We start from the raw sequence: 27,102 nt of genomic DNA, 5'->3' as shown, positions 1-27,102 counted from the left end.
TTTTATCTTTAACATGACTTTTCTGTCCGATGATTGATCACACCCTGTCCAAACCTTTTATGTGCCTCAAGCTCCCACAAGTGTCATCAAGCATGAAAATACGTCCAGCCTCCTGCACACTACACCTAACAAAATTTTGCTCTCTGCATCTTAATTTACAAGTAGAATCACTGCCTTGAGGTTGTATACCTCCGCAGACCAGTCAAGTTGCAATTTACATCCATGTCTGTCCACACTCATATGTAGCCATGATAGCAGACAATGACCTGAATATGGATTCCTGGAAATTCTAAAAACATGGATGCTTCACACACATCTCCAACCCAGCAGCACATACGATCTACACAATCAGCATAGTTTGGAGGATTATTGTACAAAAGGTCGTTCCTCTGTGCATGTTTCGCTCCTATATATCTCCTTTGCCTAATCAAGCGCTGATCATGTGCTGTGCATGTGAACTCAGATATCCCACACTGCCTATGTCCGTGAACGCCTCAAAGACGTGTAGATCAGTTAAGAGCGTTGAATGTTTCTGCAGTGTGTGCGTCCATAAAACCGTGAGTTGATGTTATTTCATGTTTATGTTACGCCCTGCTGATGTTTATATTAGCCATATTTTGCCGACTTATTGGTAAATTCTATCCGTTTACAAGATGTGATGCAGAGCTAGCCGCTAGCTGGTAATAGCCTGAGAGATTTGTGTTACAGCATTCTGTAGACTATTTCTGTGTAATTTGGTCACTAATTTCTGTCATTTATATACATTGCACACTGAATGCTTATAGCTAGTGAGTGTCTGTCATTCATATGTTGCACAGTTTGAATGCTTATTCAGTGCCGTTGATTGATGACTGTTAGCTCATTAAGCTTTCATAATCAGTCTGGAGCTCTGTATTCTAGCTGTTATATGGTTAGATGTATATGTCTAGCTCAGGTTTGTCCTTTGTCTTCAAGCTGGAATTTATGTTGCTAATCAGTCTGTATTGTTGTGCTTTATGTTACAGTAAACCACACACACACACCTATAGATAAACAGACTGAACTTTACATCTGGACTCTGCCTTTTATTTCTACACACTCATCTGAACATTAAAGGAGTGTCCTGACCCGACACCCTGAAGCGATTGCTGCCACCCAAGATCCATACACGCTGTCTGTCATACAACTATCACCAATTCAGTATCTGACCAAATGTCTCCCCTTCTGTTCCTGAGATAAGGTGTTGAGTAAAGGCCAGAAGTGTTTTTACAGAACATTATGATGTCACAATGAAGCTGACCTTTGACCTTTTAGATATAAAAAGTCATCACTTCGTTCTATTATTCTATTAGACATTTGTGTAAAATCTTTGGGGAAAGAAGTCTTGAGTTATGGCCAAAAACATATTTTGTGAGGTCACAGCGACCTTGACCTTTAACCACCAAATGCTAATGAGTTCATTCTTGAGTCCAGTTGGATATTCGTGCCAAATCAGAAGAAATTTCCTGAGGACCTTCTTGTGATATTGCATTCATGAGAATGAGATGGACACGAGATCACAGTGACCTTTGACCACAAAATTCTAATTAGTTATTTTTTGAGTCCAAGTGGACGTTTGTGCCAAATTTGAAGAAATTTCCTAAAGGCTTTTTTGAGATATTGTGTTCATGAGAATGGGATGCATGGACAACCCATAAGGCTGCTTCACACAGTGCAGGGCAGAGTTTAATGAAGAAAATGAATGATACCTTTTTTTATTATTATTTTGCACTGTATATTGGTGAAAAAGTTTGCATGTTCTCCCTGTGTTTGCAAGGGCTTTATTCTCTAAAGACATCCAGGTCAGGTGAGCTGGAACTTCTATATTGACCATGAATGACATTGTGTACAGTACAATGAATGTCTGTCTGCCAACACCATGTTAGTGCTGTGACAGGCCAGTAATAACACCTGTGAGTGTACCCTGCCTCTTACGTGATGCATGCTTGAATACACACCTTCCATCCATCATCACCAGTGGGATAAGGTACACAAAACTAATGGATCTTCATATATAAGTGTGACATTTTTTGACTATCTTGAGTTAAATACACATTGCTGGCCTCATGAAATAGTGGCTCTGCCACTGCGAGGCACAGACAGCCCTGGGAGATGAGCACTGCTTTTACAAGCACAGACAAGCACAGATGTGGCAGATACATATTGCCAGCAGCCAATGTTGCTCGCAAGACAGGTTTATGTCTCAACTACTACTGTGAAAATAAAAGTCAAGAGGTTTTGAACAAGTCAGGGCAGCATGAACTGATGAATGAAATGGAAGCTACTTGTTTTCTTTCATGCAGAGACAATGCTCTTATATAATCTCTCTCCCTCCCTCTGCCTCCACTGTTTGTCTATACCCACATGTCCGCCCACATACTGTACGCAGCTCTGGCAACTAAAATCTTATGTTACATTACGTGCGGCAGGTTAAGTCTCATGTTCCTTTAAGAAATGCCACCACAGGTGGAGTTTCATAAAGAAACACCCCATAATGATAGCAGTACCCTGAGGTGTTTGCAGGCCAAATAAGAACTGAAGCTTTCTCTCTAGTGCTTGTTGTTCCACCCAGACTTGGCACTTTCCCTTTCTGGCTGGTGAGGTAAGATTAAGATATTCATAGGCAAGTAACATTTTAAACAGCTTGATTTACACTTTTCACATACAGTTTAGCAATTTGTGGTATTGTGTTGTCGATGTTGTTACTTTTGAGACACTAAAATGACTGCCTGTGCAACCTAATTTAAGAGTCATAACTGATCACAAAATGGGGCAGATGTGTGGGAGGTCTTTTTTTTACACTTTTTGTTACTTCTTATTGCAATGGTTTATTTTGGTGTGCAAAAGAAAAAGAAAAAAAAACCTTAAAATTAAAATACATTGAAAAAAATTATTAGACTTTTGGCTTTTTTTCCATTTTTTTTAATGAGTTGGAATGAAAAATCTAATATTTGTTCTTTGCACACAAAAGGCTTATCTCAATTCTATCACTAATTTGTTGAAATCCGCATCAGTGAGCACTTTGCCAATGTAATTCATAATTCATCCATCTGACGGGTGTGGCATATGAAAAACTAATTAAAGAGCATCATTACTGCACAGGTGTGGCTTGGGATGGTCACAATAAAAGGCCACTCTTTAATGTCCACTTTGATCCAAAACACAATGCCACAAAGGTCACAAGTTTTGAGAAAGCATGCCATTTGCATGCTGACTGCTGAAATTTCCACCAGGGATGTTGCTTGTGGACTGAATGTTCACTTCAGCATCTTCACCTGCAAGACCATTTGAGACCAGCCAACCAGGCAGCTAAACCAAAGAATTTCTGCACAAACTATCAGAAACAGTCTCAGGGAAGCTTATCTCGGTGGCTGGTCTCAGACATTGTTGTAGGTGAAGATGCAAGATGTGGAGGTCCTGAGCTGGTGTGGTTACATGTGGTCTGCAGTTGTAAGGCTGGTTGGACTTACTGTCCATTTCATGGAAACAACATTGAAGCAGGTTGATAGTAGTGAAATGAAAATTAAGTTCATGTGCAACAGCTCTGGTGGACATTCATGCACTCAACATGCCAATGGCACACTCCCTCAAAAGTTGTGACATCTGTGGCATTGTGTTGTGTGATCAAACTGCAGATTCTAGAGTGGCTTTTATGGTTACCTGTGCAATAACATATGCTGCTTATTTAGCATTTTGATATGCCACCACTGTCGGGCGGATTAATTATGGATTAGATGATGGCATTTTGTGTGCATAGAAAAAAGTCTTAGATATTTAATTTGAACTTGTGAAAAATGGGAGCAAAAAAGTGTTGAATTTATATTTTTGTTCAGTGTAGAATGTGAAAAATAAAAGCCTCAGTGTGGTATGTTTTACTGTACCTGCAGAGTTAATGCATGAATTTCACCTCTTCTTGGACTTGCATGTGATGGCTTTTAAATGCATGCTTTCATGTGCAGCTAATGTCTCCATAAGCCTGTTTATACCTGGTATTAACATGCGATTTTATGATCTAAACACAAGTGGAAAGCCAACACATCGGCGTTCATACCTGTGTCTATCATGCATCTCCAGCTAACCACTTGTGTTGGGATTTCATTGCATGCCTACATCACTTACCCTAGAAGGTCTAAGGACTCCATGCATAGTTATTTTATTAACATTCTCCCCAGCTGCTCACTTGCATACTCACCCATCATGTTAGCAGCTGTGTCCATACAGCTAGACATATCGCTGTTGGCAGAATTCAATACGTCCCCTTCCAAAAGGCAAAATGATGGACTGTCACAAAACACTTTGTCAAACTAGTTGTAAAATGGACTAGTTAATAAGCGTTAGTGCGCTGTCACCAAAACAACCACCACGTCCTACACCGATGATGTAGTCCTTGCTGGGGACGCATTAGGACACATGCCTTTACACTACAAAAGATATGTGGTCAAATCAAGTAGCAACCTCTGGGGCTGAAAAATGAAGCCAACACAGAAATGCAAAAAAACTGCAGTTCCTCTAATGGCCACTTGTGGCTGACTTCAAGAGCAAGTCAATCCCCATAGACCTTCATGTTAAAATGCTCAACTTTACAGCTGAAATAAACATGTTTACAGCCTGGTGCAACAAAAGGTTGTGATTGGGATAGTGCCAGGAAAAGAGGTTGTTTTTACTAAGACATTGCTGTGTTTCCTGCTGGGATTGTGCCACCAAAAGTGGGTATTGTAAGCCAAAACAGTAACAGTAACCAAGTGGTTTTGCGCCTAAACTAAACAACAAAAAGTTACAACCTATCCACAACACAGTAACATACTATTGTAATGTATCACTGGTTTGCAGAAATGAGAATATTTTGGGTTGAAGAAACTGATGTCTCCCAACTCTGTGCTTCTGGTCTTCGAAGTATATGTTGTGGACAAGATGGTGAAGGTGTTTGATACCTATTTCTACTCATATGAAACAGTGAAGAGAAGTGCTGATAGTCAGGATAGTGCCAAATAGGAGTGCATTTACAGTATTTTTACAGCAGGGATGCTGTTTGATGGTTGTGTTGAGGAAAGGTAAATCTGAATGTGAGATGTTTTGAGAATATAGTTGTTCCAAGTCTATCCATGGAATATTGTGGTTGGTTTGATAGATCCATTTAGTGAGTTTGACAGGTAATAGAAGAAGAAGTTTAGAGCATCTAGCCCACCTTGCACTTTGCCTTTTGTGGAGTGGATAGTTTGATTCTTACTTTTTTATTTTTCCTGTAATTGGGGAGTCAGTAGAATTAAACCTCTCTTCTGTTAGTGAGACATGCAGTATTGAAAAGTGGTTAATTTTTTTCTATCTTCTTTTTCTGAACAGAGTTCACACACTGCAACAATGCCTGCACCGGGTGTGTGTATGAACATCGTCAATGCCCGTCATATGAAAGACGGCCGAGGGACCCACGACAACCCTGAGTGGTTTCTCAACCAAGACTTTGAGCAGCTGAAACAGTACTGTCTCTTCAAACGGCTGAGGTACATTGACGACATGTTCCCCCCTGACAGAAGGTCCATTGGTGAAGGGATACTGAGTCCTTCTGACCTGAAGCAAGTGGTGTGGCTGAGACCAGCAGTGAGTGTTTTTGCTTTTGATCCTTTATGATTCTAAATGTTTATGGGCAAACAAGCATCTATATTTAGCAACTGAGACAATAATGTGTCTCTTTTGCTAAATCTTCAACTTTGTTCATCTGTCACTTGTATAACTTTGATCCGTGTTGATGTTGGGCAAGTAGCTACATTTATCTTGTGTTAGCTCTTATGTTAGCAGCTGCTTCCTGGGTCCTGTCACACCAAGCCGATAGTCAGCCGTTGGTCAAGGTCGGGTTGTCGGTAATTTTTGTAGTGTGTCCTGCACTTTTGGCACTAGTCGGCCCTTGTTGGTTTTTCGGATTATTCAGCATGTTGAATTGGTGGCGGAGTTTGTCAGTGACCTAATTCATACTGATTAGCAGTTCAGCTTAGTGCACATGAAGAAAAATGAAAATGAGGAAAGCAAACAAACGCCATAAGTCAAGAGGGTGTTAGGTACATACCTAATGTACCTAATAACAAACCTTTTACATCAGGTATGGTTAATTTTTAAGTGACTGAGCTCTTGAGCAGAAACACTATGTAACTGTTTGTGTTATTGTTTATTAGCATACAAATATCCTTTGTTCTTTTATTACTGGGTCGTGTTGTTAATATGCTAACTGACTAACTAGCATTTTGAATCCGTCCTGTTGGTCTTCCAGTTTTTGAATGAGGATCACAGACTACTGCCCCCTGCTGGTATGGAGAATTATTGTGTTGTCAATATTTCCTCTCTTTCAGAAAATTGTTCCCAATCCATATTTTGACGTTGATGGGATCTCCAGGTTTGACTTTGGTCAAGGCATGGTTGGTAAGAAAACTGCATCATTCATAATAATCCATAAATTGTTTGTCCCTTAATGGAATTTTGAGATGCAAGTGCAGATGACTGGCAGAAAACAGACTACAGACGGGCAGAGAAGATATTGTAACCATGTGTTTTCTGCACTGTTTTGATCAGGTAACTGCTGGTTTCTTGCATCTATCGGAGCTCTAACTTTCCAGACTGACATCCTTCAGCAAGTTGTTCCTCTCGATCAAAAATTTGATGAGAACTACTGCGGGCTGTTCCACTTCAGGGTAAACCAATAATCATCAGCAGCACTGTTTGTCTAAAAGTAGGCGAGGTTCTGCTAAATGGTACATATCTTATGTTGCTACAAAAGATATTCTCTCTTCTCTCAACTACCCAGTTCTGGAGATTTGGAAGATGGGTGGATGTTGTCATTGATGACAAGCTACCAACAGTTGATGGCAGACTTATCTTTGTTAGGTCCAAAAACCCAGCTGAGTTCTGGCCTGCTCTGCTGGAGAAAGCCTATGCCAAGTATGAAAAAACAATGTTTTGTTTCTCAGTCATAACATGCATTTTCTCAGAGTGATATCTGTCTTATTTTTGGGAGAATCCTTGTAAGTAATATCACACCCACTTGTATCAGAGTGTGTGGTTCCTATGCGGACATGAGTGCTGGAACTCCTGCTGAGGCTTTGACGGACTTCACCGGTGGTGTTCACATGTGTATCGATCTGCCAAACCCTCCCCCAGACCTGTGGGAACTGATGTTTAGAGCTGGCAAATCCAAGTCACTGATGGGTTGTGGTACACCACAGGGGGTAAGCACAAATATACCACACAAACCAACACTGGCTGGTTGTTCTTGCTTTTATGTGCTTACACTTTTTGAAATGTCCACATGTCCAAATGTCCACAAGTTGGGGCCCATTTCATAAAAGCACCTTAAGGAAAAGATGATCTTATGTATGTGGCTGCATAGCCAATAGTAATAAAGATAGTTTAAACAAGAGCCACATCAGGCTCAGTCTTTGTTTTTTGACAGATGGATGACCTTTCTGGCTGCCAGTTTTCATTTGTCATAGCAACAAACTAAAACATTATGATGACATGGTTCCATGAACAGGAGCTGTGTCAATAACTCCCTGTTTACACATGCAAATGGACTGAAAGACTGGAGAAGTGCCAGGATGTCAGGCTGTCAAGTCTCAATGAATTAGGGATATGACATGCTGAGAATATTTCAGCTGTAAGGAAATTTCTTTGATGCTCTTGGAGTGACAGATTGGAAAAGGAAAAGGAGATTAAAACAAACCTGATCATGCCCTTTAATGACTTCCAAATTCCCATTCAAAGAGTATTTTAACAGCACCTAAAACTACTGGTGAGCAACAGACTCACCAGAGGCAAGCTGGGGCATCCAGTGGCTTTCAAATCTGTATGTGTGAAGTGGGTGTAAACCATAGCAAGTCAATTTACATTATGCCTGGGCAGTGGCACACTTAAATAGCATGTAACAAATATTAATCATTAATTATCATTAATTGTATATGGCAAGTATGACAAGGGAAAATGATTGCTATACAGTACAGCTTTATTGTGCTAGGAAAGCAAAGGTCACAGTAAATATATATATTTTTTTTTTTTGGATGATAAAACAATGAGAATACTCTGGAATTATAATAAAAAGTAGAGTTAAAACAATTAGTTTTTTTCTTAAATGCAATTTACTTTAGTATAGTTGGTTTGCACAGGTTATCAGTCCCTTCCATGTTAGATGTTGAAATGATGTGGTCGAAGATAGGGTGCGGTCAGGGTTTTGAGTGGGTGCACTCTAATTAGACTTGAAAGTAATTGAAGCGGTTGTCACATGTAATATCCAGTTTATTTTGAATGAGTCTCCACATAATTCTCACATTTCATTGGGCTCATTTCACAAAGTGTTTTGTAGGCGTGCTGATGTAATGAAGTTAGCAGATCCGTAAAACATTAATGGCAAAGAAGGGAACAAAATGTGGATCATGATTTAAGGCTGAAAATTTCATGTTCTTAGAGGGTCAACATGCTAGGCCAGATGACTGAACAGCTCTTTGCTACTATGACTTATGTAAATTTCTAAGCTTACCTATCTGTCTAAATCATATGTGTTTCTGGTAGCATCAGTGTTTTATTATGACTTGTTTAGTCCATGCTAATGCTTACAATTTTAGCAAAATTTTGAATTTTATGTTTTGGCTTCAACTGTTGCCAGTTTAGTGTTTAAGGAGGTAAACAATCAAACGTTGGTCTTCTGTTAGGTTAATCTATTATGTATGTAGAAAAAGGTTTGTTGCACAAGATCACCTGCAGTTAAAACATATAAAGTATCTTTATCTTGTAGGAGACATCTGCCAACACTGTGTTACCGAATGGACTGGTCCAAGGACATGCCTACACTGTTACGGGTTTGAAACAGGTGAAGAATTCCGTTGTTTTAAAGGCATTGTTCATATGGTATCTTGCAAAAATGCACACACAACAGTTTGTATGATACCCTATGTATTAGTGCTCCATGAATGATGTTACGTCCTTAATATTAAGTTATGTAATTAACGTAAAGTTATGTTTAACCAAGTAAAGTTACTGTAGTTAGGTTTAGGAAAAGAGTCATGGTGAGGATGTATCTTAAAATTCACTCAATAAAGTTCACTGAAAGTTTAGATAGTTCTGAGCACTGGTTCCCTGGTGAAAGTCAAGGGGTAAGGTCCTGAATTCACCCCAACATGCCTCCTGTATGAACGGTATGGGAGTCTTCCATCTTTACCCACTCAGCGCATTGGTCACGTGATCGTAGTCTTCCAAAATACGTCGGTTATGCATGAACAACAGGCCCGTTATTATGCAGAATATGTTCAAACGTACAGAGCATGACAACAGCCCGTATTAGTTCAAATTTCAAGCTCTCCAAATTATTTTATTATTTTATAGAGTTTTAGGGTAGTAAAGACCTTCAGTTGGCCTCTACTGTATAGCTGCATGTATTAAAGGAAGGTAGTGATATGTTCTTACTTTTATGGCAAAACATTTTTTTTTGTTTTTCCTGGTAATTGCTGGTTAGATGATGAGCCGAGGGCAACTGGTGAACCTGGTGCGCCTGTGGAACCCCTGGGGCGGAGGGGAGTGGAAAGGAGACTGGAGTGATGGGTGAGAATGACACTGAGAGCAGGGTCTGTTTCACTGACTATTTGCTCTGATTTGCTGCCCCACAGAAAACAGATTACTTTCTTTCTTTTTTTTAAGATATTTTTTGGGGGATTTTTAAGCCTTTAATTGATAGGACGGACAAGCGTGAAAGGGGGAGAGAGAGAGAGAGAGAGAGAGAGGGAGTTACATGCAGCAAAGGGCCACAGGCTGGAGTCAAACCCGGGCCGCTGCGGCAACAGCCTTGTACATGGGGCGCCTGCTCTACCACTAAGCCACCGACGCCCCAAAACAGATTACTTTCCTATGATAAAATTTGTCCCACACAGACAAGTTTCTTAGTCTCTTTGTCAATAATTTGTGTCTACTTCTTGAGATAGTCTCTACAGTGGTGTGGTAAATAATAATGTTTGTCATGTATAAGGGAGTTGAGAACATTTTGAACAGAGCCATGAGAAACCTCTCTCATGCCTGTGTTGTCTTATTATGATAACCCTCTAATTATTTTAAACTGGTTGGGCCAGATAACAGCGAATCAAGAACATGGAAGCCAAGTTTTGCAGGTCTTTTACATTTATATCTTGGGGGATTTATCAGTTGCAATAAAAAAAAGAATGTAATTTATTTTATATCAGTCAATGTAAATCTATGCTTAGCAAACAATATGTGTCTTATTGTCTTAACTTTAATCATATTTTATGAACCTTACCTAATGATTTCAGGCTGGTGTCTCATGGGTCATCTATGTTATGCTAGATGATTGCTGTGTGCTTTTTAAATTATGATCTCCCCAGTTATGTAAGGTTTTATATTTGCATGAAATTTCTATGCATGTTATCAACTTTGGAACAGCGCCCTGAAAAGTCCTTAGCTGTTTTGCTGTCTTGGCGGTTTGCACAAACTGGTTTTGGCAGTTTTCAGTTTAGGCAAGCCAAGTTGTTTTGAATAGCAAAGGTAGCTCGTTGACATTTTGTCATAATGATGTCTGTCTGCTTTTTCAGTTTCATGCCATGCCATGAAGACTTAAGTTCGTGAGCAGTTACATGGACTAATCCGCCCAGTACAACAACAATGTGATCTCTTGATCACCCAGTAGCTCTTATGGGCACGAGTTAATTGTCTTACTAAAGGCACTCAAAACAGTGCTCCAGTGATTTAATATTGCACTTCCATAGGGGTTTCCCTAAAGATGCATGTAAAAAAAGTCTTTAAGCTGAGAAATCCTGACTATTAGTGCCTAGTATGTGTGGAGCTCTCATAACACTGGCTCTTACATTTTCCTTAAAGTAACTTAAAGATAAAGGGCGGCACGGTGGTGTGGTGGTTAGCACTCTCGCCTCACAGCAAGAGGGTTGCCGGTTTGATCCCGGGCGTGGGAGCCCTTCTGTGCGGAGTTTGCATGTTCTCCCCGTGTCAGCGTGGGTTCTCTCCGGGCACTCCGGCTTCCTCCCNGTCAGACTGAAGCTCTCAGAACCTTCAGTCTGACATTGCCTCCATTGAAGGCGATTTACAAGGGGGAGGGAATTTGATTTTTTCCCTAACCAATCAGTAGAGATCAACGACTCACCCAGAATCTGACGTCATTAGTATCCATGCCTCGGGGGTGCCGAAAACAAGCGAGCATTGCCTGTTTGAAATGTCTCCGTCGTAGTGCACGCCCAGATGCATCGCCGTTAAATCCAGTTTAGCAGCTTCCTTAATTTGGTCCTCCATTAACACGAGTAGTGGCGAAATACCTCGATAGCATCGTTAATGTGGTCTGTAGGATCTGTAGCGGTCGCCATTGTTGCAATCATCACCAGTTACCCACCAGCGTACAGCTTGACATCAGCATGGCGCTGATTGGCTAATCGCTAGACCCGCCCCCACCCCCAGCGTTCATTGGTCCGTCCATCGTTTGGACGAGATAAATCGCAAATTCATTGCAGTATGCCAGACCAGAGATGCAAGCCTACTCAGTTGAGTGGGCGGGGTCTATGGTCTGTAACCAGGCTAACTTAAAGAGGCAACAGATAGGATTTGGTTGTTTTTTTTAGCTTGGCGCCACCTAGTGTCAGTGGTGTTGCATCGCACTGTCGCAACCACCAAATTGACCGTGGGGATCAGAGATAATCAATTATATGACTCTATTAGACTTTCTAAATTAAATAAAATGTAAAATATCGATAGCTGCCTCCGTGAGAAGAGGACAGAAGGAAGGGAGGGGGGTATCACTGTCTGAGAGCTGCCGTAGAATGGCAACGAGGATGTCAGCCGACCAACACTCACTACCCGGTCCCTAGTTGCGGCGATTTGCGATGCTGGCCAGCTAGGAATTAACTAGCTGCCAGTACAGTACAGTCCTCTCTTGTCTAGCTAATATTTAGCCGTGTTACTTACTGATCCATTAGAAAGAAAGCTAGCTGGACATCGGTTTTGAAGCCTCTTTGGTCACGGAGCTCCCTCCATCTCTTGAACGCCTGACTGAGGTTTACTCTTGTTTTTCCTCTTCTTTTATCACTCTCCTTCTTGCCTCCTCAGACAGAGGAGCTCGTTTTCTTTTGCTAGGCCGTTTTTCACTTGTCTCCAAACTTTGTCCGTCTGCCATTGTGCTCGTGACTCAACTATCTCATGCCCAATTGCTCATAAGGACCAGCTCCAGTCCCTGATTGGCTGACCGACCAATGTTGCAATACATGACGCATTTCCTGTCATAAAGCAGATTTTAACCACGAAATTTCGGCACCGGTGACAGAAGCTTATTACAAAGCAAAAGCCACTAAGTAACCTATGTAAATACTGATAGTCTGATTTTACTGTGGCCACTACCCTGTGCAACCCACATCATTTTCATAATGATATATTTAGGAAAAGATGCTATCTGTTGCCTCTTTACTGTTTCTTCTTGTCAAACCCTTCCCACCTTTTCAAGCTCTATGTCACAGGTTTTTAAGTCAGGTTTTACGCTCCTAAAAATGTCTAGTCTTTAAGGTCCAAGCTAAAAATGCCTTTCCTCCTCTAAAGCTACCACATTAATGCCAGGATTTTCATGAGAGGTCTAGTCAAAAACAACCTGGCCCTGCTCCTGGCCCTGAGCTTGGGCTTACTATTGGAAAAGATACTTGCCTCTTAATGATAGAACAATTTGTAACACATTGCCTCTCCTCTTTCTTTATTGAACAATGTGTACCTAAAGGTCGCCTTTATGGCAAACTGTGAGTCCTGAGGATCGTGAGATGTGCCTTGCAATGATTGACGATGGGGAGTTTTGGTAAGCAAGCCGAAATCAAAATTTTACAAAGTTAACAGACTGTTATAAAAAAAAAATGGGAGCAAAATGTTTTAGACATATTCTTAAAAATACAGAGTAACAACTACAAATTTGTTTTCTCAACAACTTTTGTGTAATTTCAAAATCACAGAATAAGTGGTACATATAATCACAAACAGTATATATACATATTGTTTGATTAAGGTCATATTTCTGTGGTGGATAAGAAAGGCATCATAAATTATAATTTAGTGTAATTACTTAATTGTAATAAAGTGGCCGTTAAAATTCTACTTTGATTATAATTTCAGTACATCTTCAAAACAATTATGCAGATTGCTTTCGCACATTTTACCTCAACTGACTGATACAGAATAACTTTTTCTTCTTTGAAGGATCAAGTAAATCTCAGACTAAAACAATAATGTGTTACTTGAATGAATCACTGATGTCAACAGGATGACCCTGGAAACCTTCACTAAGACCTTCTCCGATCTTGACATCTGCTGCCTGTGTCCTGACTTCATTGATGGAAGCTCTTCTTGCCACTGGAAGACCTCTTTCTACGAGGGCAGATGGGTTGCAGGAAGGACTGCTGGAGGATGCATGAACAACCTCGGTACTGATATATCTGATCTTATGATATATCTGATCTTATGCCAAACGGTCCCCTCAAAGGCAATGCATGGTGCCTGGAGTGTGCCAATGAAAAAAATGTAGTGATTGTGTATGTAGAGCGTTAGCTGGGAAACATCACATTTATTCATTTTACGTGGAGCTAAAATTAATATGTTAAGTGTTGAATGTGTTAGTGTCTGTTTATTACTCCTAAGAATTAATAAATCTTTTTTTTTAAAGGAGCAGATATTTACCATAAGCTAGCCCAGGCTCTGTTGTGTTAATATATCAAGGTAAGCTAATTGCTAAGGCTTTGAGATGGCTGTCAGAGATAGCAGAGGTAAGCTCACATTATCCCATCTGAGGTGTAACAGGTGGTGTGTTCTACTAGGAAAGAGAATTAGCATACCATCATTACAATTATCATTACCATTGGAAAACACCAGTTCTAGTTCGGCGCCGGAAGATTGGAAGATTGGCGGTTTTATCCCCAGCCCCTCCAGTGTGCATGTCAAAGTACCCCTGGGCAAGATCCTGAAGCCCAAAGATATCGGCCATAGAGATACTGTATTTGCCTTCTCTCCAATATAATAAAACTACACGGTTACTTAACAGCAATGTTTCTTTTCAGAAATCATGACCTGGTTACCCAAGATAATTCACAGACCTTGTTGTGAGCAGTTTCATGTAGGAACTACTTAACTACTAAACTACTGCCAACATTACAGCTTTGCTCAGGAGGATGCCATTAATGTTTAAACCTAGTGCTGTCATGATCCCGAGCCTCTTGTCTATAGCCCTTTTTAGTTGTGCAAATTAGCAGGAAAGCCCAATCAGTCTATTTTAGCATTGGCAGTATAAAAACAAAATCGGGGAGTGCGGCAAAATGCCGCCTACCTACTTTTGTTGATACAGAATGCACCGTTTTCGGGGCAATGGGGGGCGTGAGCAAGTAACAAAACGTGTGGCTCAGTGTGTCACGTAAATAGTGACATGGGAGGGAAGCCGCGGCTAGTCAGGCAGCGATAGTCAGGCGGCGATTCTCTTGTAAATTGGCCCGTTCTTCCGCCTCTTCATTTGCGAGGGCAAGGAGGGCGTGCAACTCTTTGTCCACTCAGTTGCTCATCTTTACTGTAGTGTCTTTCAGGTTTGCGTTTCCCTCTTGCTACTAGCTGCTCGCTAATTCCAGCTGTTTCCTGTTTATCCACCGTCGGTGGCTCGCACGTGTGGCGTCATCAACAGCTCTTCCCACAAGTCATCAACAGCCCCTCTCATTGCGGAAGGCCGCCTCGGTCTGTTTAAACTAAAAGGGTTCCACCAATATGTCTACCTTACAAGGCGGAAAATTGGGTGCCTCGGATCAACTCGCCATTCTGCCTCTGTGTGTTGCTCGCAGCTGGCCGGCAACACGGCCCAACATTCGCGGAAAATCTGGCAGTGTAAAAAGGGCTTATGAGTAGATGAACACTGTACCTAAAGTGTCCCTTTAAGGTCCCATCCAGTCCCACATAGTAATTAAGAACGTTGGTGCGATTGCTTTCTGCTTCATTTTTCAGTTGACCAATAACACAAAAATGAAAGAATTGGACATCACCTTTTTAAGATAATCAACAGATTCACTCTTGTGGCCAAATGATAAAATACAAAACTGTTTCTGTCTTTGCCTTCCAGACAGTTTTTGGACTAATCCACAGTATCGGGTCAGGATTGAGGAATTGCTTGAAGAATGTTCTGAGGGACATGAAGAGAAAAACATGCTGGTGTCTCTCATGCAAAAGCCTGACAAGAGAAACAGGTGCCTGGTCAAAAGTCTCCACATTGGATTCTCTGTGTTTGAGGTAAATGTTCTACTTTTTATTGGTGTCACAGTAAGAGAACTACTATGGATATATCATGTGTATAGGCATGGGAAGTAGCTGTTGAAGATAGTTACATGAAATGAAAGCAAAAATGAAGCCATTCAATAGGCTAAGCCATTTTGTGTCATTGTTTTGAACAATGTCACTGCTGAATCACAAAGTTAGCATTTACAGTTATATGGCTTATCTCCCTTAACAAATAAAACAACATAAGTCACTGAAGAAACTTAAAATGCAGTGTATTCTCTCACCTTTTCACATGGACCTTAAAATGTGTGTTGTTAACAAGAATTTTGGTAAATTGATCATTAACTTTTATGATTTGAGTCAAACTGTTTGTTTTTTGTTGTTGTTGATGTTGTGGTTTTTGTTTTCTTTAACAAAACTAAAACTAATTTTCCTCTGATTTCTTCTAAGGTGACTGAAGAAGTAAGTAACATTTTTGGCTCAATCCTCATACAAAGTACATGCCAACCTACATTCTGCAGCTATGATGCAAACTGCATAGATATGATAAATGACATCTTTTTGTTACCTGTATAACAGTACAAGGCACAGAGGGGGAAGTTCGACGCCTCTTTCTTCAGCAAAAATAACCCTGTAGCCCAAACGAAAACCTACATGAATGCACGTGAAGTGATGGAGTTCCTTTTGCTCAAGCCTGGCGAGTACCTGATTGTGCCGTCCACCTTCAGTCCAAATGAGACAGCCTCCTTCATCCTGACCATCCTCTCCAAGTCAGAGACACATGTCCAGTAAGTCACTCGCAACCAGTGCCAGACCTAGTCGCCCCCCGCACGTGCGAGTGGCGACATGTCGAAGTTAAGCAGAGTGATGTATAAGGTGCAGTAAATCTTTAAAATTTTAAAATTTTTGCAGTTTTGCAATTTTGCTTTTGCGCCGCCATGTTCAAACATTGAAATGAACAGTTTTGAACAGACACCCCCTAACCATAAACTGTATACAGTAATGCATGTAGCCACTGTAACATCACCCACTGATTTGTGGACTGCCGTTTGGAAGCCTCAAATTCGGCATTTCAGCTGTCACCATCTTGGTTTTTTGAAGCTAGAAATGACAATATTAAGACAAGAGCGAGCCAGCGAGGGGTGCATCTGACTCACAGACTGCTGCAATGTTTCACAGACAGCTGTCATTCAAGCAGCTCCGCCCTTGAATATGCACCGGCTTTTGTACTTTGGGTAATAGGTGAATTTAAAACAAATTCATCTCTGTAAAGTTGTCATGAATGTTGAAATTAGCTTTAGAGACCAAAACTGTTTTTTATACCAGGCTGTAAACATTCAGTTGACTCTGTTTTGGAGCCAGCCTCATGTGGCTGTTTGAAAAACTGCAGGTTTTGGCACTTACGCTGGATTTCCACTGGATGCGTGTCCGTTGCGGAACGGCAGCGCTGGTTATCCGCTGTATGCTCCGCCGTCCGTCAATACCCACCGGCTGCGTTTGCTGTGTGGAGCGGTGCAGCTCCGCCGGAAGACATCTCAGTGCACCGCCATGATTGATTTCTCCTCGTCCATGGTGTCAACAGGGTGAAATAACATCTGAAAACCTCTGACCTGTTGACTTCAGGCCTGCCTCTGCCCATTATGTAGTTTTCAAGGTGTAGTGCAGGGAAATATGATCTGCGTGAACACTGTGTATTTTATTTTGAAAATTAACTGGATGTTTTATTTTGTTTCTTTGCAAGACTTCCTGCCCCACACGATCTGCTCTGTGCTGAATTGCTGTGTTGTGCTCCGGTGTCCAGCAAAAATAGAAGTCCTGCATGTCTGTTGCAGAGGGCTCCGGAGTGCCAGAGCTGAGACGGAGCCAGAACGCAGCACAGCCGCAGCCGGTGGAAACACACACATTGACTAGAATTGAAAGCTATAGGCTCCGCTGCCGTGCCGGAGCGGAGACACAACCAGCACGCATCTGGTGGAAATAGGCCGTTACGTATAGACTTAATTTCTAAGCCTCTTGAGCCCCTAACCTATGGAGTAACGAAACATTGAACAATTGTTTGCAATTATGTTATTGCACAATAATGCTCAGGCACTGAAATAACCAGTTTTAGACTTTATACACTCTTGTGACTACTAAAAATAAACCTCTCGTCCCCATATGAGGACATCATTGTTTTTCAAAAAAACTACTTACTGTTCAAAGACATCGCTTGGTTTTTTATGCTTTTTTTTCTTTTCTTTTTTTTTTTTAACCTAATTTAGTTTGTGTTGTTGTTGTTTGGTGGGTGGTGGCGCCCTAGGCTTTTCTCACCACTGCTCTCTATTCACTAATTAGTCCTTAAAAGCTTGTACAGTTTTTTTCCCCTTTTATCCAAAAAACAAAATCACACTGCAGTGCTGCAAGCAGTGTTGGGCAAGTTGGGCTTGAAAACTGTGATCAATTACTCAAATGACTCATCAGAAATTAGTTACGTTACTTTACTAATTACTCAGCAGCAAAAGTTATGTGTGACAGGTGCCTTTAAACAACTCCACAGTAGAGAGAACAAAATCATATTTACCCTCTATTAACTTATTGACTTATCTTACTATATATTGACGAAAACTGTGGGTGTGTCTGTTCCACATTTTTCTCCTCACTGACTCGGTCAATCCATGTGAAATTTGGCACAGTGGTAGAGGGTCATGGGAGGATGTGAATGAAGCAATATTACATCAATTGGCCAAAGGGGGGCGCTATAGCAACCAATTGAAATTGCAAACTTTGAATGGGCATATCTCATGCCCCGTACGTCGTATAGACATGAAACTTTGCACAGAGATGCCTCTCCTCATGAGGAGAACCCATAACTTCCGGTCATATAGATTTTCCACCATTTTGAATTTTCTGAAAAACACTTTAAATCAATCTCTTCCTAGCAAGTTTGACCGATCTGCATGAAACTCAGTGAACATAATCTCGGGACCAATATCTAAAGTTCCCTCTTGGCAAAAGTTGGAAAACTTACTAAAACTGAGCTTCTATAAGGCAATGAATATTGCGGAGGGCGTGGCTCATCACATAAAGGTGTATAACATCTCAAGGGTTTCACCGATCACCACGCAACTTTGTAGGCATATGACCACACATAATCTGAGGGGACCCCTCCATTATTGACCCCATCAAACAAAATGGGGGCGCTAGAGAGCTAATTTCTTATCTAGGCCCCTTTTTGGTGTGACTAAGTCATGGTATGTTATGCTGCTGCAACAAGGGCTAGCCGTACCTTTTCCATGTGAACTACCAGTGCGCCCCACTTTTAAGTCAATACAATATATAAACACTTTAACTATCTGCCTTTCAACGTGCTACCTCAACTACTAATGTACAGTTTTAGCCCACTAACTATCCCACTATTGGCAATGGTACTACTGTACTTTCAATAAAGCAATTGTACTATCAAATTCACAAAAACACTGTGTGAATACATTGCTCTTCTTAATGGGTTCAGTTGACTATTTAATCTGCAATTTCCTATGACCTGTGTCCCAAACACACACCAAGTGAAACTGTACGTGGGCAACTGTGCACTCAATGGGTATGGACTAGTTAACTCATTAAGACTGCAAACAAGTTGATTCTGAAAATGTCAAAGTAACAGAGCGTTACTGTGAGTAGTAGCTGTAATGTCATTGCTTAATTTCACATTGTACTCCCTTACACTACTTGTTACTGAAAAAAGTGATGACATTACTGTAACGAGTTACTCAGTAACGTGTCATGCACATCACTGGCAACACATTATGTACTGATGTCTCTTGTCTTTCCTTTCAGTGAGAATTCTGGTGCCCATGACCATGAAAATGAGGAAGCTGAAGAGGTACGCAAGATTTTAAAATATATTGGCAATGTTCATATTATTTTGCTGTTGTGTTGCATGTTGTTTACTTTGTTGATTACACCGATAGCATATGACACACATATTTAACAGCTGAAATGAGTGAGCTGAAAGCACTCAATCTTTTGCAGCCCATGCATATTGAAAATGGAGAGGATATCGAAGATAAGAGGATGTTGTTCTGCCAATACTGTGACAAGGTAATTTGTGTGTCTCTTAGTAATAATCTCAGTGATTTGTCTTTAAATAAATGTCTCTCAATTCAATATCTATCACTGAACAAGGTAAAATAATGGTAATTAGGCCTGTGGCCCACTGTGGGTGTCTGTGTCGAAACTGTCAGCAAAAAAAATGAATAAAATAAATAAAAAATAAATAAAATCACAATTAAAAACAATCTTGCCAGCTGCAGGGCTCAGAAAACAAGCAAATAAAAATAAATTCAAGCCTATAGTCTGTCAACAAACACACTGGAATTACTGCTGCAATATGTGCTGGAAAAGAGAACTATAACACCTCCACAGCAGTGCATTGCAGTGGACCTACAGGTTCTGATTTGACAACCAGTCTCAGCAAAGGCAGGAGACAACAGCACATGAAAGGTTAAAAGCTTATTTTTTTGTTTAAATATATTAAAACCAAACAGGGAAAATATATCCATGAGGTCCTCCACTCTCTATTAGTGTCTACTTGGCAGGAGAGGAAGGAGGAGTCTAAGGTCAAGGGTCGCAGCACCCTAGGTGTCTTGCTTCTTCAGTCCATTCACAAATCATCACACTTGTCATCACACTTTGAGCCACACCATCGACAAGACCAGAATGAGAGACATCAGTGTTTGCAGTGTTTGTTTAGCTCCCCATCGCTAGCTGACAGCATGGTAAAGTGGGGAAAATATTCTTAAAATAATGTGCACTTTTTTTTAGATGAGCCTGTTTTTTTAGGTGGCTAAGAATGTACCAATTTTGCCAGCGTTTGCTCAGCACCTTTTGACTCTATGTACGTGACACAGGGGTTCTGTACCCGTAAGTTATTGTCAGTAAATATTGTGATTCAGTCTTTTCCTTCGATTAAAACAGAACTGGGCTTTCATGTCTGTACTCCTATTTTCTATTTGAGCTATGTCATTATTCCTTTTGGTGTTGTCTTATTCTTTGGGGTTATTGCTCCGTTGGATCAGGAATTTTAAATGTTGTAAACAGAAAGATGTTTTATATTGTTTTAACTACACCTGTGTGATTTACATCTAACCCATAAGGTGTAGCATGCTATTATTTCCCCTCAATATAAAAGCAACAGATAATGTGAGACTACAAGTCTTTTCTTGTTTTGATTTCATCACTAGGATGAAGAAGTGAATGCTGAGCAGCTCCAGAAGCTTCTAAATGAAAACTTCCTGAAAGGTTTGGAATGTAAACTCCAAAATGACTTGATGCTTGACAGCATATGAGCTAAAAGAATATTCATATATAATAATCTTACATAGCACTGCTGTGTTGTTGGGTTTTAGCCAAATTAAGTGCATTTTTTTCTATATTTCTACAGGAGACTTGCAATCCAGAGGCTTCAGCACTGACGCCTGTCGCAGCATGGTTGCTCTGATGGATGTATCCTCTTATCTGATATCAATTATGAATTGGTGTACTGGAAAAACAAGTTTGTTTTTTTTCTCCATCTCGGCTGCCAGTTTGCTTAACGGGTATTCTCTCACAATAAAGGTAGTTACATAAGACGCTTGAGTAGTGTACACGCCAAAACCTGCCTGCCCTTTTGCTGGTTTCACACACACGATCAAATTTGAAGGTCAGGCTAAGATGTGAAACAACATGCGCAGCTCTGATTTCTTAATGTTGGGTTAGACATCAAGTAGGCCCTCCGGCAAACTGGACGTTGACGAATTTGTTCGTCTGTGGAACAAGATCGTCACATACAAGGTAAAAGGAAGCACGTGAAGGTTAAAATTCTCAGAATAAGACAAAGATTACTGATGACATTCATAATTATAGACATGACTGTATAACTCTGTTCATTCCACTATCAATGCGTCTATTTAGAGGTTGTGTGTAGTTTTTGTGTTTTCTTGAGTTGTCCAGCTTTACATATCTTACCATCTTCTCTTTTTCCAGGACATTTTCTTCCGCATTGATGTTTCACAAACAGGAACACTGTCACTGAGTGAGCTGAGGAATGCTAGCATTGCTGCAGGTAGACCATTAGCCACTTCTCCTTGTCTACTATAGACAGAACCCTCCTGGGATTTATCCTCTTTACTTTAAATCTTATGCCTGGGACAGAAATTGCAAAATCTTGCCAACCATTTCTAATCGTTTGCATTCAAAACAGTTTTTGATGCAAACAATGCAATGAAATCAGGTGCCTGATATATAATGTGTACAGCTGAGCTGCCAGATTAGAACCGTCAGTCGGAGACCCCTCAGTCGACTGAGATAGCTTTAGTTGAGCTGTCATGTTTTGTTTTGTTTTTTTTTTGTTTTGTTTTTTGCTAGTCAGAGTGCTGTGCAGTGTATAACACTAGTCTTTGAACAGACAGCTGCAAACGGGATGCAGCAGCACAGAGGAGGAGAGACTTTTCACTGTAAGGCTCCGATATAAGGTCTTCTCTCTTTCGCATGGAAGTAGTGAATTTACAGCTCGCGTATTCTTGATACAACACAGTTTTTGGCTTTTGTTTGATTGTCATGCATCATTTCAGGAAAGGACCCAAATGCAAAGCAGTGGACAGGTGGATTTAGAACAGAAGAGAGCTTTAAGAAAGCTGATTTAAAAAAACACAACAAAAACAAACAAACAGAAAAATCCAAAACAGGCAGGTAACTGAAAGTCAAACTGAAAACCAGGAAAAACATGATGAACACAGGGATGAACTCAGCGTAGAAATCCAAAACAGAACACAAGACACCAGGCAGGAAATGGGAAAGGGAATCACACAGGTATATATACACAGAAAACTAATCACAAGATCAAGACACAGCTGAGGCCTGTAAAACGAAGCTAGTTCAACTTACCCAGGATATCTTCTTGCTGTCTGCCATCGGTGATCACCACATGATTCCCGAGCATGGCACCGCTGCTGCTCACCGCTCCCTCAGGGGATGGGTCAAATGTGGAGAACAAATTTCACAGACTCAGGTGTGTGACAATCAGTGGAACTTTAATCTTAATCTTTTAATCGGTGTGTGAAAGTGCGTGTGAATGCTTTGATGAGATTAGAGCCTGATGAGCAGTTTGGCACCTTGCATGGCAGCCTTTGGCATCAGTGTATGAATGTGTGTGAAGATGGGCGAATATCACATGAAGTGTGACTAGAAAGGAGCCATAATAGTTGGCTGACAGCATGCTTGTCAGTCAGTAATACAAATACTGAGCTGTACTTCAGACATGTTATGTTAATCACCTGCTTTTGTGTTTGACTGACATTGATGATAAACATATAACTCAAACATATTCCAGTCACCTTGCATTTTGATTCATCCAAATATTTGGAATTTCATGCACAGGACACCTTTTTCACAGCAGACCAGTGTTACTAGTATCATGCATTACAGGTTCTGTTCACACGTCTTAGTTGGCCATGACAGAGTGACAGTGTCATGGCTTAATGAAATGAAACATAATTTGCAGATTAAACGCTAATAAAAACAATAGTTAGTAGCAGCCCTAACATAAGTCATACCTAAACTTTTGTCCCTTTAATGCTGGTTAGGAAAGAGGATCAGTGATAACATGCTGAACTTGATGGCTCTGCGCTACGGTGCCTCCTCAGGACACATGTCGCTGGAGAGCTTTATCAGTCTCATCCTTCGCTTCGACTGCATGAGTGGTAAGTAAATTTGGGCAGCTGGTGACAGTAGAAAATACTTATCGTACGTATAGCCTAAATACTTTTCTTTAGATTTTGTTATTGTCTTTGAGTAACTTTTCTGAGCAAATTTTTTACTCATTTCAAATTTACAGTGAATTTTTAAGGCACTCCAAAAATATATCAATGACAGAGGAAATTCAACAGAGCCTTTGTTATAACCCTTTTAATGTCCACACTAACACTTTTTTTTGTATTTTTTGTTTCCTTTATAATGACACTAATAACAAATGTTGTTGTTTTTTCTAACAGACCCCATAGTTTTTAAAATATGGGCCTCTACCAAATGGTTGAGATGTCACTTCATGATATTTGTAAAACAGAAAAAAAAATCGAAATTACAAACCATATATTTTTTATAATGCAAGTAATATGTTAGTATACAAACATAAATAAATTTTTTACTACAGAATTTGTTGTATCACCAATACTAGTACTATTCCCATGTATTTATTCCAAGTGTTTACCATTACCATTGTGTGTGTGTGTGTGTGTGTGTGTGTGTGTGTGTGTGTGTGTGTGTGTGTGTATGGATAACATTTAATGTATCATTTGCCAACAAGGAATAATCAGAAGTGTTTCTATTTTTCAGCAAATATTCCATTTTAATTACATTAGCTCAGCTTTGCTACCTTTACCATAAAAGGAAAAATGAAGCATTTGGTTTAGCATGTTTTGAAAAGGTCATTTGATTTTTTTATGTAAAGTTACATAAATCTGTTCAGTAAGTAGCAGTAAGTAAGCACCTTTGAAAATCCCACCACACAGAGCCCTCATGTCTGGAGTGACTTTTTTCATTACCAACTGCCTGGAGGAAGCAAAGTGCAAAGGAAAGACACAGTGACATCTAGTGGATTTTTTTTCTTCTTTTTTTGCATAATATACCTAAACCTAAAGATATAGGGACTCAAAATGTGCTCTACAAAAAGCAGAATGTTAAAGGGTAAAAGAGAAATAATATTTGAACCACTGTAGGTCTTAGTCAAGGCTTAAAAAAACATACAAGGGTGGGACATCACCCGTACAGTAGAAGCAACCAATGAGAGGCAACCATACTACTCAAAATTTTAACATTTCAGGTGTAACAAAATAATTAAAACAAAAAATAAAAAAACAAAATAACGTGATGAGTTTACAGAGAAAAAAAATAAGATGGAAGACATATATCCATGTAAATGTTTAACATAGGCTTTACTGTACTCAATAAATTGCTACTCTCAATAATGGCTCAGTTACTTGTCACAATACATTGGTGACAGAAATTGAGAGACTGACTTGCAGGCTTATGTCTGTGTATCACGCTCAAAATAACCCTGGGTTTGCAAGCTCTGTCTGAAAACCCACTGGGAGTGGCCTCTGCAAATCAGTAAATACTTCTTAGGCATTGGAATTGGCTAGGATGTTTTCTTTAAGGTGATGTCATTAGTTTTATTATTTGGTCACATTAATCTGATTTCGACATTGTTAGGACGCTCACTAAGGAGGTACAGCTGATGGCCAGGTAACGTTTCGGATGTCGGCACAGCTTCCATTTTTGAACTATTTTTAAACCAGAAAGGTGATGTCTTGACTGGACATCCATACAATGATAATACAACGTCTCAATGTTTGCTGGGAAAGCTGCTAGAATCTCTGTAGACTCTTTGCTGAGGTAATGTTTTAACATGTGAAGTCTAATTTGGGATTTTCAATACTGGGTTAGCATGAGAGGACTACACTGTATGAGTGTACCACTGAGGAGGCAACAGTTGCTAAAGAATGACCAGTGCATTTCAGTGGCACCTCACCATTGTTTTACATACATTATGAGGCAGTACCAGAATGCAGCTTCTGGTAAAAACGAAGAAGATGAAATTATGAACTTCTTGGCATCTCTGACTCCCACTCTTTGCCCTCACAGTTTCTGAGGTAATAAGAATTTCTGTCTTTCTCAATAGCAATCTACAGGCAGTTGTCCGATGGAATGAACATAAGCCTTCGTGAACCAGAGGTAATAAACATTTTTCAGAGGTGTTATGGCTACATTTCATAAAATGAGTGTTTTTCTATAAAATATGACAATTTTGTACAATAGCTTTAAATTTCTGTGATAAAATAATCATGCTTTTTAACCAGAGCTACACATACACTGAAGTGCAATAATAATATCTCCCTCCTTAATTTGCAGTGGATGTACCTTACGATGTACACTTAGCCTGGCAGAGAGGATGAACTGCAGGATTTATTTGGAATTACAGCAGCAGAATATGTAAAAGAAAATAAATGTGTGTTCTTGTGGAGATGAGCTATTATATGGTATGAAACAATGGGGCATTTACTTTGAACTTTGCTACTGAAAGGGGTCTAACAAAAACTGTCACTTCCCAGCAACTGGGAGGAACATGCACTGTGTAGCAGATGCAGGCTACCTTTTTTTTTTCTTAAAATCACAATGACAATGTTAACTGTGCTTACCTGTTACAGACAGTACAGTGGCCAAATTGTGCATAGCATGGAATACAACAAAATACAACAGTTTGGTCCTGTATTTCATGAGTGTTCTGTCATTCTTAAGGCCTTTACACACTTGGGGTGTGGCAATTAAAGGTATAATATGTAGTTTTTCCACATAAAAATGTCTAAAAACGACTAAACCAATATTATATATTTTGTTTAGTTGTGTACTTTGATTATCAGAAATGTTTCCAACAATTTTTCAAACCCAGATAAATATGAAATATTAATAAAAGTTATGGACTGTGTCATTAGGTCACATGTCAATGGAGACGTAACTCCAGTTACCATAGCCATTAAATGAAGGAGAAGAAGAAGAAGCAGACCGGATGAGACGTCAGAGAATGAACGTTACTGTTGCTAGGCTAAGCTAACTCGTCATAGATCATGATTATGCATTGACGGTTGCTGCACCTTCTGACACCGAAGCTGTCCTGGTAAACAACTGCACCTTCTGACACCGAAGCTGTCCTGGTAAACAAGCCGGTAAAATGGAAACGTACGGGTCAACCAAGCAATCCCAGAAGAATTTGGGATAAGAAGAGAGCTAAATCAAGGATAAATATTGGTGTGGTGCTACACCGGCCGATGGACCCCATTTGCATAAAGTGAAACATAAAGTGAATATAACTTCAGTAATATACCTCGTCCATGAGCATTTCTCTGCTGCTGAAGCTCGCTCTGCCAAAAAAACTGCCACGGTCGGTTTCGGGGAGTGAGGAACGTCAGATCTGTATCTGTTATATGACTACAACTCCCATGATCCGATCTGTATCTGTTATATGACTACAACTCCCATGATCCCACGCTACTTTGTGACGTCATCCAACTGTCCATCTGTTATTGTTTTGGTTTGAGACCCCTAGCGGCAGAAAATTACATATTGCACATTTAAATGACACAAAAACGCAAAATACTTTAGTGAGAATATTTTCTATACAAACTATTCATACCAGCAGTGATGTGAATTAGCAATAGTTGCAACACTTGTTTACAGTGATGGACTCAGGATGTTGGAAGGGCAGGGGCGAAAAGGAAAAAAGGGCACCTACTGCATGACATGGGGCCCCATTGGTGCGCAAGAAGCTAGTGTGTCATGTATGGCGAAATAGTCTTCGTCCTTGATTCTTAATTAAGATTATATAGACAATCCAGGCTAAAAGTACCACTCAAGAGGGCAGCCAAAAGGGCACATCCGCTCATTTTTATCATTCAAGAGGGAAGCTGATAGGGCACATCCTCTCATTTTCGCCACTCAAGAGGGCACTTTAGCACGGCGTTTTCAACCGAGGCGGCATCAGGGGGGGAGGTTGCCCCCTCTGACCCCCCCCCGTCAGAAGGGTCAGACCACCTTGTTTAACTACATTTCTTTAACCATTACAGTTACAGAAGAAAATGACAACAGAATATTTATTGCAATTGAAAACAGTTGCAAGGAAGTCAACTCGAAAGCGCAAGATCATCTTTATTCGGTATATAGCCTAAACTATTGTAACAGTGGAAGTTAATCTGGTACACTGCGTGTGTCGAGGTTGAAAGAAGTGATGAAATTTGCTGTCTCGGTTTCCGCTAT

The 27,102-nt window shown here is 40.2% G+C and overlaps 1 protein-coding gene across 1 annotated transcript; it reads left to right on the top strand.

Annotated features, from left to right (window-relative positions):
- Window positions 1-605: 605 nt before the first annotated feature.
- On the top strand, window positions 606-25,340 carry LOC126401288 (calpain-1 catalytic subunit-like). Its single transcript, XM_050062461.1, has 22 exons — window positions 606-2,620; window positions 5,359-5,613; window positions 6,357-6,426; window positions 6,577-6,695; window positions 6,809-6,942; window positions 7,055-7,229; window positions 8,789-8,863; window positions 9,506-9,591; window positions 12,764-12,838; window positions 13,297-13,457; window positions 15,128-15,294; window positions 15,733-15,744; window positions 15,862-16,070; window positions 19,096-19,141; window positions 19,291-19,359; window positions 20,502-20,559; window positions 20,702-20,763; window positions 21,016-21,090; window positions 21,283-21,361; window positions 22,881-22,997; window positions 24,974-25,026; window positions 25,204-25,340. Exons 2-22 carry the CDS (start codon window positions 5,377-5,379, stop codon window positions 25,228-25,230), a joined length of 2,106 nt encoding a protein of 701 aa, XP_049918418.1. The 5' UTR covers window positions 606-2,620; window positions 5,359-5,376; the 3' UTR covers window positions 25,231-25,340.
- Window positions 25,341-27,102: the final 1,762 nt, after the last annotated feature.

The sequence above is a fragment of the Epinephelus moara genome, chromosome 14 (genome assembly GCF_006386435.1).
Source record: "Epinephelus moara isolate mb chromosome 14, YSFRI_EMoa_1.0, whole genome shotgun sequence".
Classification (NCBI taxonomy): Eukaryota; Metazoa; Chordata; class Actinopteri; order Perciformes; family Serranidae; genus Epinephelus; species Epinephelus moara.
This window is presented reverse-complemented; position numbering and strand designations above follow the sequence as displayed.

Coding starts and splice junctions, on each gene's coding strand:
- LOC126401288 (XM_050062461.1), top strand. CDS start 5,377: ATGCCTGCACCGGGTGTGTGTATGAACATCGTCAATGCCCGTCATATG. Junction 12,839..13,296: donor ATTGACGATGGGGAGTTTTG/GTAAGCAAGCCG, acceptor TGATGTCAACAG/GATGACCCTGGAAACCTTCA. Junction 16,071..19,095: donor AAGTCAGAGACACATGTCCA/GTAAGTCACTCG, acceptor CTTTCCTTTCAG/TGAGAATTCTGGTGCCCATG.